Here is an 8,265-nt window from a genome sequence, read left to right as displayed (position 1 = left end):
AGAGAGAGAGAGAGAGAGAGAGAGAGAGAGAGAGAGAGAGAGAGAGAGCTAAAGAACAAAGTGAGATCAGTGTCCTGAGCATATGCCCACAGCAACCCACGTGATCACAAGCTTCCCTTCTTCTACGTGAAGAATCATCTCTCTCTCTCTCTCTCTGTTGGCTTCACTTCCCAAAGAGCACAGTACCAAAACACTCTGTTTCCCTTCGAAAAGTTTAGTTGCTTTCTTCAGCTCTGTTCCATTTTCCGATGGGTTTGTTTGTTTACGCTTCCAATCTTAGCTTATGTCATCCTTCCATTCTTATTATTATTATTATTATTAGGATTAGGGTTTTCCCTGGCCTGGCTATATATTATATCCCCTTTGTATCATTTTGAATCCAATTATGTCGAACCCTTCAAAACACCAAAAATATAAGGATCGAAATAATGCATTATTTCGGGGTCAAAACGAAAATGATCAAGTAACAGAAAGAGTCTGATTCTGAATCGTGGGATAAGGGCCTACGGGGGGAGGTTTGAGAGTAAAAAAACTGTTTGGGGTCAAAACAAAAAATGACTGAAATTGGAGGGGTTCTATCGAATGTCCCCCGAACTAATATAATACAAAGGAAGATGAGATCCGACATTTGTCCCAAAGAAACAGACTGTTGGTTTGGTATCAACACTCTGCTGCCTACAAAGCAATATTTCGTGTTATTGATATTATCCCCATTTTCTAATACTTACACCTATATTTTTAGCCACAAAAAATGGGTTTCCTCTTATTTTCCATTAAAATTATATATATATGCATATTAATTCATTCGTTTTGGACTATTTTATACACGCTAATCTCTTAACCCAACTATACAAAATGACAAGTACTTGCAGCTATATCTAACTCTAAAGGTTAAAAGGGAGATGAGCTAGTTGAATTAATTAGATATATATTTCTGTAACCTACTATATATATATATATATATATATAACATTTAAAATAATTACCAAAAAATTCTAAGCGAACACGACATGACCTAAGGTATTATTGGTTCCATCAGGTTATACAGCCAATTTAATATTTATATTTTCCATAAGCTTTGTTAATTTAGAGAGATCATGTTGTTTCTTGGACAACGTGGCATTGTTTGCCCTTTGATTAATGCAATACGCCATTACTATATTCATCACCGAATACACGGGCAGTTTTATCAGATTCCTGTCCAGCGTAAATTTAAGAATATTAGTTTATAACCGATGTACGAACTCATTTAAATTATTTGTAACCAAATAATTGTCCTTTAGCGTTACTAGGGCTACGGTCAGCTTACCACTTCGGGGACATATATTACCATGCCACGTTGGAGGTTTTGTCTTGTCGTTTGTATTTAGTTGCACACATTTCAATAGCTTTCATATATATATATATATATATACATATATATATATATATATATATACCTTCCTCGGATTATAAAATTCATTTGATGTACTCAAAACAATGTTTTTATAACGTGAAAGTTTCTAAATCCTAAGGTTCCATTAGGCGCATCTTTCTTAAAGTAATGCTTACATTTTGATGATAATTTATTTGGAAATGTAAATCATTCTCCTAAGACATATATTCCAATCTGGAATGACGGAGACATTTTGTTTCCTTATTTAACTGTTATCCTATTTCGGTGGAAATATCATATAAATTGAATGTTTGGAATTATATCATTTTTTTAATTAAATTTTTGGGTGATGATATTTGAAGTTTTATAAATGATGTGTGATTAATCTCTTGCTATGTTTAGAACCTATGTACGGTTCAAACTATGATAGTATCCTCATATATATATATATATATATATATATATATATTCTTGATACATGCCGAAATCATTTGAGAAAAAAGACCCAATTATTCACGGTTACGTAGGTGGTGATGGAGAAGTTGTTGCAAATTAATTTATTATTTTTACCAAAAATATTATGTAGATCATGAAAATAAGCACTCCTACAAATATTTAAATATTAATTTAAAATATAATGTAACAATAAAGATATCATCATTTCAAATGTTGATATATAATAATGTCCAGTCGATCAGAAGAATTTTTTAACAAACAAACAAGCCCGTCTTGTTTTTCTTCTGTAGAATTTAACAATTATCAATTGTGATAATGTTATATATATACATATATGTATATATATATTAAGGTTATGTTTAGTATTTTAAAAAGAAAAATGGAAACTAAATTATTTTTCATTAGTTCTAAAATTGGTTAGAGTCGAGGACCTTAAAAGTAGGAACGCACTTTTTTTTTTATTAAATTTGTTTCAAAAATTTGTTTATTTATTGCAATATGAAAGTTATATATTATCATTTCATTGTGATACGATAACTGTTAGCTTAAAAGTTTATAAAAAATATTAGACTTCAATAATTTTAAATAAAAATAAAATATTTCCATTATAGGATCCTAAAAATTACCATATCGATCGTGCACAAGATTTCAAAATTATTTGTGACTAGACTCCCATTTATATATTCATGTTCATGTATGATTGGGCGTGTTTGCGTATAAAACTCTTAGGCGCACGATTTGCAGTTGTAATTAAGAGAACATCTTCGAAAACGGGAATTTTTCGGTGAATTAATTAACAAAAAATTTACAACTAAGCAACCTAATAAGAACAACCTAATCTACGCTTTAATATTAAATCCTCATCTTAGTTTATGGGAATCAGCATGTGATTAACCGTAAAGCACGCTGCCTGAAATTCTAACATGAGATTGTACTTGTCCGGATCATCTTCTCATAAGATTCTCATAACTATGATCTCTCTCTCTCTCTCTATATATATATGTATAATAATTATGTCAAACAAAATAATCAAATAAATAAATTAACAGAGAAAAAGAAAATACATAGAATCGTTGGCCTAAGATCTAATTTGGCGTGCCCACGAGGATCATGTCTAGTAAACTTAAATGTATATTTGTTTGACCAAATTTTAGTTGGTCGAAATCGTGCATGCATTTAATATTGGTAATCAAATTTATGACTTGAGCAAGCTAGTATAATTAAACATCAGTAGGATAATTATTACATAAACACACTGAATGAATGATATGTCATTTGGAACACGGTTGTAATATTTAAGAAAAAAAGGGGAAAATGTAATTTATTATTAAAAAAGATGTAATTGACTTTTCCCGAGAAAACAGGGGATTTTGGGGGGCCTAAAATTCTGGGAAAATTTTGTAAGGATGTCGTTGTTGTGACTCGGCGACTTCAAGATTCTCTTCCAACCATTGCGTTACTTCCGAAGATATGTCTTTTTTTTCCCCCTCCCTTTTTCCATCTGCCACGTCTGTCCGTACATTTCAATTTATCATCATCATCATCATCATCAAGCCATGATAGACGTAAATAATGTCTGTAAATTTACATTCTATCTCGTATAAGAAGGAACAGACGTTTTAAGTTGATATATGATTAACCAATATAATCAAAATATGGTTTCGAAATGGTTTGTGAGGGAATATTTTTCGACCGTCCTCTCTCTCTCCCCCTCTCCGTCATTAGAATAATTTTTTCCATCAAAGAGAGCTGGCTGCATATACAATAATAACAAAAGATTATGGTAAAATAGAAATTCACATGCAATGATACGACGATAGACATTATATATATGATACCTCAGCTGGAAAGCGAGTGAAGGAGCATTTCTCGTCAAAATTTTAATCATTGTATCATATCCCAAACTTTCAACTGTTGTACTGCTATATTCGTAGCCCAGCGGCTCCAAACAATTATAATTATGTTTCAAGTCTCTCTACACATAATTATATGTGCTCTCTGTATACACTGCAGCGGTGCATTATATAACATATATGATGAGACCTTGGAATCTTGACTAGCGCAATGCCGCCTTTTTCTTCTTCCATGGAGCATATTACTCACTACACGCACTTTATATTTCACATACATAAACTCCTACTGCAGAAATGGTTTCTGATTGGACGTTTGAATTCCCATTCGTGACAATGATAAAGCAAGAGCGAATCCGCCTATGATGTATGATGATGCATGATGCGAAAGATAAAAAGGCGCTGTTCTATGGTTGAGTCATAATGGAACAACTTTGAGTAAGCAAAGGAAAGGGGGCGACAGCAAGTTACCAACCATATCACTTCCTACTGCTCGGACAAACCTTGTATGGTTTTCTCTGATTCAAGAACCGCCATGACGGAAGTATAGAACGGACCGGTACAGAGCAGCAACATGGAGGAAACAAACCAGGGCGATGAGCAGATCGTCCAGTAAACCGACTATTCCCAGAATTCCTAACAGAAAACCGACAGATATCATCATCGGCAAGTTTGTAGAGAAACCAAACAGTGAGAGAGGTGGTGAATGAAAACAATGAGTTACCTTCTGGAATGATGTCTACTGGACTGATTATGTAAATGGCACTGAGTATAATCTGCACCCAATGCAAAAAGAATTAGCCTCGGTCGCTGTTGATTCGGTTTAGACTTTGGATGTGATTATAAATGGCTAAGTGATGAGTTAAGACAAGTTGTAAGTAAAGATGGTTACTATATGTAACAATGATCAAAATAAGTTATTGAGAATGTTTTGACTTAACTGCAATGTAAATGCGAGCCCTTATGACGAGGGGAAGTGTTCTTTGTGGATCCATCATTTCTCGCAACAGCCTCCGGAGTAGGAATGGAAGGTCTTGCATTCTCTGCATGGCAAAAATAAAACCAATAATTACATATCCGATTTGACCTATGGACGAATATGCAAGCATACGTTTCACATCGAGAATTCTTTGCAGATGAAGAGATGTCAAAGGGGCTTCTTACATCCCAAACATATCCTTCTACATCTATATATTCAAGGCATAATATTGAAATGGAACAAGTTCGGCCGCGGATCGCGAAATCTTAACATCAGATGTTGCAGTGACTCTATGTTTGCTTGATATGAAAACTCATGAGATGCATGGATTCTTTTATGTGTATAACACAAATCAAGTAGAGACATTAGTTTCACGTTTTCACAAGGCAGCTCTTTTACAGGAGCTTCTTTCAAATGGCTGGAAACACAGCTAGGGAATCAAAGTAAGCTATAAAATAATTGAACTGGAGAAGAACTTGATAAGTAATTTGTTGATGAAGGCCATAGTTTAGGCCCATCATTCACTTATAAAGTTGAATTTTGACCAGTAAGAAATAAGATTCCAACAGCCGCTTACAAGAACCTAAGATACAAAAAGAAACTCTCGGAAACCATCCAACATGGATCCATCTAATTTTGGTTGCAACAATAACTGCAAATACATAATTTCTTGTAAAATAACTCGAAAGATACAGAAAGGAAGAATGAGAAATGAGGCAAAGATGCGAGAACTTGTGAAAAAACCTTTCAATTATCATCAGCCAAATCCTAGGCATTTATGCAACAACAGAATACATATGATATGCCATTGGAGCCACCCAAAATCAAATTTTCTTGTCGAGCATAAAAAAACGTACCTGAAAAATACTAGTAGAATGACCACCAAAGAGTCGATTGTATGTTTCAATATCACGAAGAATGTCTGCAACTGCAGAGTTATCACGCCCCCTCAGAGGATTCTCGGTAGGAACGAGCAATGTAATGGGACGGCGACACAACGGGCATTTACATGTCTGTAACGTAGATCCATGACGCCAAACAAGCATAATGCAATTTCCTAGAACAAGTTGGAAAGAGTTATACACATGTGCAAAGAAGTGGGGAGTTATGTGCTGCCAATGGCATTCAACAAAACATCTTGTCAGACTAGCGTATGAGAACATTCAAGAACCATAAAATTCCACACTTGGTGGCCCTACAAACCGAACATGGGTCAAAACTAAACAAAATCAATCAAGCATGTCATCCTAAACACAGGAAGATGAGAAAAAAAAAAAGGTTGGGAGAATCTGTCCTCATGGAATTGGTCTTTAAGCAGGTAGGAACCTCAGGGGCAAAAAATGGAGTACCGAAGCACCAGACGTGAATCTTAAGGATTCAACAAATACAGATAGTCGAAACATTGAAGCATCTGAATTCAGCACTACTAGAAACCTACCCCATTCTTAAGACAAATGTAGACAGATACGAAATAAATCTAATGAATCCACCCAACCAGAAGATTCGGCGGCTTGTAAAAGCAGGATTCGCCGGGACACAGTATCACAGAACCGAACGAGAATCCAACTCAAGAGACGAGGAGGTTTAACAGCAGTTGATGAACATTTCAACCAGACTCTAAAATCTGGAAATGAAGCAAAACAGAAGGCAATCCGCACAATGGAAAATAGTCAAACAAAGCTGGACCCCGAATTTAATTGCAAACACTACAAAACCTCAATCAAACAATCGGATCGAGCTCGTAAATCGAAAATGGTAAGAGAAACAAACACCGAGTCCAAAGAGAGACTGAATAAGGAAGATTCAAGAGAGATCAAATAGAGAATTGATGTAGGAAAACGAAATAGAAAGAGAAGAGGGAAAACACCGCAGAACCAGTGAGAGCAATTGGCCTGGCAAGGAACGTTGAAGTGGCCATGGCATATCGAGCAGTAATCGTTCTCCGGAGGTCTCTCCATTTCCCTTCTTCTTCTTCTTCTCCGATATTTTCCGTCGGAGATGAGGATTTATATCCGCCGACGAATGAAACGCTGAAACTCCATCGGAGACGTCCGGTCCCTTGATCAAACGTCGAAAGAGTGAATCAACGGTCCGGATATTTCTTCTTAATTGATGCGGGACCCACAAGACGATCCCAACGGCGTCGTTTACGTCATCGACGGGGGAGACTCCGAACGGCGTCGTTTAACTCTGAACCGACCTCGATCACATTTATCGACAGAGTAAAACCACAAGGCGTTATGAGAAAAACTAAAGCGAAAGCTCGAAAGAAATTTATCCAACGCAGACATCTCCACTCTCCAAATGGGAAGTTCACAAAATTCAAAGAGGGAAAAGAGAAGCTGAGAATGTGTGATTTTGATTTCAAAGGTTTAAACTTTTACATCGGCAGGTAAAGGAAAAACAGTCAACAAGAACAACCATTGCATCAAATCTTTCTGTGGTGTGTCTTCTTCATCTTTCATCACGTTTCTTCTTCTACTCATGCACAGCCTGCAAATCAATCAACAAGAACAAACTTCAGTAGAGACAGGGTGAAATACCTTATCCAGCTTGCCAAAAACAAACGGGTGTGTACATCCGAGAAGTTCGTTCATGCCCGGAGGGGTCAGGATAATCAAAGAGGAACTACTTATCAGTCCAGGAGATCAGACGACTAATATATGACCGGCCCTTTTATGTTCAAAATCCTTAGTTGACAGTCACACCTCAAAAAGATCCAGAATTTGGACCAAGTGATCTGTCCAGATGGGTCAGCTCACTCTCACAATCGTTTGTCTTATTACAAGTTACAACTGACAGGGAGAAGCAGACACCGGAAAACAATCAAGACAGATATGTTCGAGTAGTCGAGCGTGATATATATTAAGGATGCATTTTGACAACCTTAATCTGTAGGCAGAATCAAATACAGTACCCTCCCTGAGTGTTAATCATTGAAATTGCCTTATCAAATCATAAAAGTTAAAATCTTTCTTACTAGTGTTAACATGAAAAGGTAGGTTTGATTTCAGCATAGGCTATATTCCTAAGCTATCACTGTCTCACTTTACCATTCACCATGCAAAGGATTCATGAAGATCTCCCAGAGAAATATCAGAAAAGACAAATTCATAATACCTGAGGTTCAGAAACTTCTGTAGTATTGGGAGCTGAAAAAGCAGCAGAGGATGAAGAAGATGGAGCATCAAAAGCACGGCCACAATCCGCATACGCAGATCCAATACCCAATCCAGCACCAAACGCTAACGATGCCCATCTCGTCACAGGACTCCCTAAGGCACAACCACCATTGCCCAACGAAGATCAGAATTCGAATTTCAAAATAGCGATTACATATAATCCATATTTCTTCATCAGAACCTAATCATATCACGAGTCTGCTCAACAGAGCCTCCAATAAAAGATTATGATAGAATCGAATGAGAAAGAGTGAAGAAATCGAACTGAAGAAGAGAAGTCCAGCAAAGGCGCCGCCAAGGGAGGAGTAGACGAAACGACGGACGGTGAGATCGAGACAAGCGTCCCACTTGGCGTTGACGTCGTACTTCTGCGGTACAATCTCCTTGTTCTCTGCCATTTTCCCCCAATCGAATTTCTTCCGA

The 8,265-nt window shown here is 36.5% G+C and overlaps 2 protein-coding genes across 3 annotated transcripts in view; both read right to left on the bottom strand.

Moving 5' to 3' along the window:
- Positions 1 to 3,745: 3,745 nt before the first annotated feature.
- On the bottom strand, positions 3,746 to 6,804 carry LOC104800136 (E3 ubiquitin-protein ligase RNF170). Of its 2 annotated transcripts, none has more exons than XM_010522869.2 (5): positions 6,536 to 6,804; positions 5,518 to 5,717; positions 4,623 to 4,724; positions 4,406 to 4,457; positions 3,746 to 4,317 (listed from the first exon to the last, which is right to left on the bottom strand). In XM_010522869.2, exons 1-5 carry the CDS (start codon positions 6,576 to 6,578, stop codon positions 4,205 to 4,207), a joined length of 510 nt encoding a protein of 169 aa, XP_010521171.1. In that variant the 5' UTR covers positions 6,579 to 6,804; the 3' UTR covers positions 3,746 to 4,204. The 2 variants fall into 2 exon arrangements, with proteins under 2 accessions (XP_010521171.1, XP_010521170.1); XM_010522868.2 differs by having other exon boundaries at positions 6,528 to 6,798.
- Positions 6,805 to 6,933: 129 nt separating this feature from the next.
- Positions 6,934 to 8,265, bottom strand: part of LOC104800135 (MICOS complex subunit Mic10) — a 1,585-nt gene continuing 253 nt past the window's right edge. The window contains exons 2-4 of the mRNA XM_010522867.2: positions 8,108 to 8,265; positions 7,781 to 7,935; positions 6,934 to 7,153 (exon numbers count right to left, since the gene is read on the bottom strand). Coding sequence (XP_010521169.1) covers positions 7,139 to 7,153; positions 7,781 to 7,935; positions 8,108 to 8,240 — 303 coding nt within the window. The 5' untranslated portion in view covers positions 8,241 to 8,265 and the 3' untranslated portion in view covers positions 6,934 to 7,138. The remainder of the gene's footprint in view (positions 7,154 to 7,780; positions 7,936 to 8,107) is intronic.

This window comes from Tarenaya hassleriana, unplaced genomic scaffold (genome assembly GCF_000463585.1).
Source record: "Tarenaya hassleriana unplaced genomic scaffold, ASM46358v1 Cleome65, whole genome shotgun sequence".
Lineage (NCBI taxonomy): Eukaryota > Viridiplantae > Streptophyta > Magnoliopsida > Brassicales > Cleomaceae > Tarenaya > Tarenaya hassleriana.
The sequence above is the reverse complement of the archived record's forward strand: the minus strand, read 5'-3'. Positions and strand labels throughout refer to the sequence as shown.

What these genes read in the sequence shown, in the direction of transcription:
- LOC104800136 (XM_010522868.2), bottom strand. Translation starts at nt 6,618, where the DNA reads ATGGAGAGACCTCCGGAGAACGATTACTGCTCGATATGCCATGGCCAC. An exon ending in TTGCTCTCACTGGTTCTGCG is followed by an intron (nt 5,718 to 6,527) that starts GTGTTTTCCCTC and finishes AACTTGTTCTAG; the next exon opens with GAAATTGCATTATGCTTGTT. An exon ending in ATTCTACTAGTATTTTTCAG is followed by an intron (nt 4,725 to 5,517) that starts GTACGTTTTTTT and finishes TTTGCCATGCAG; the next exon opens with AGAATGCAAGACCTTCCATT.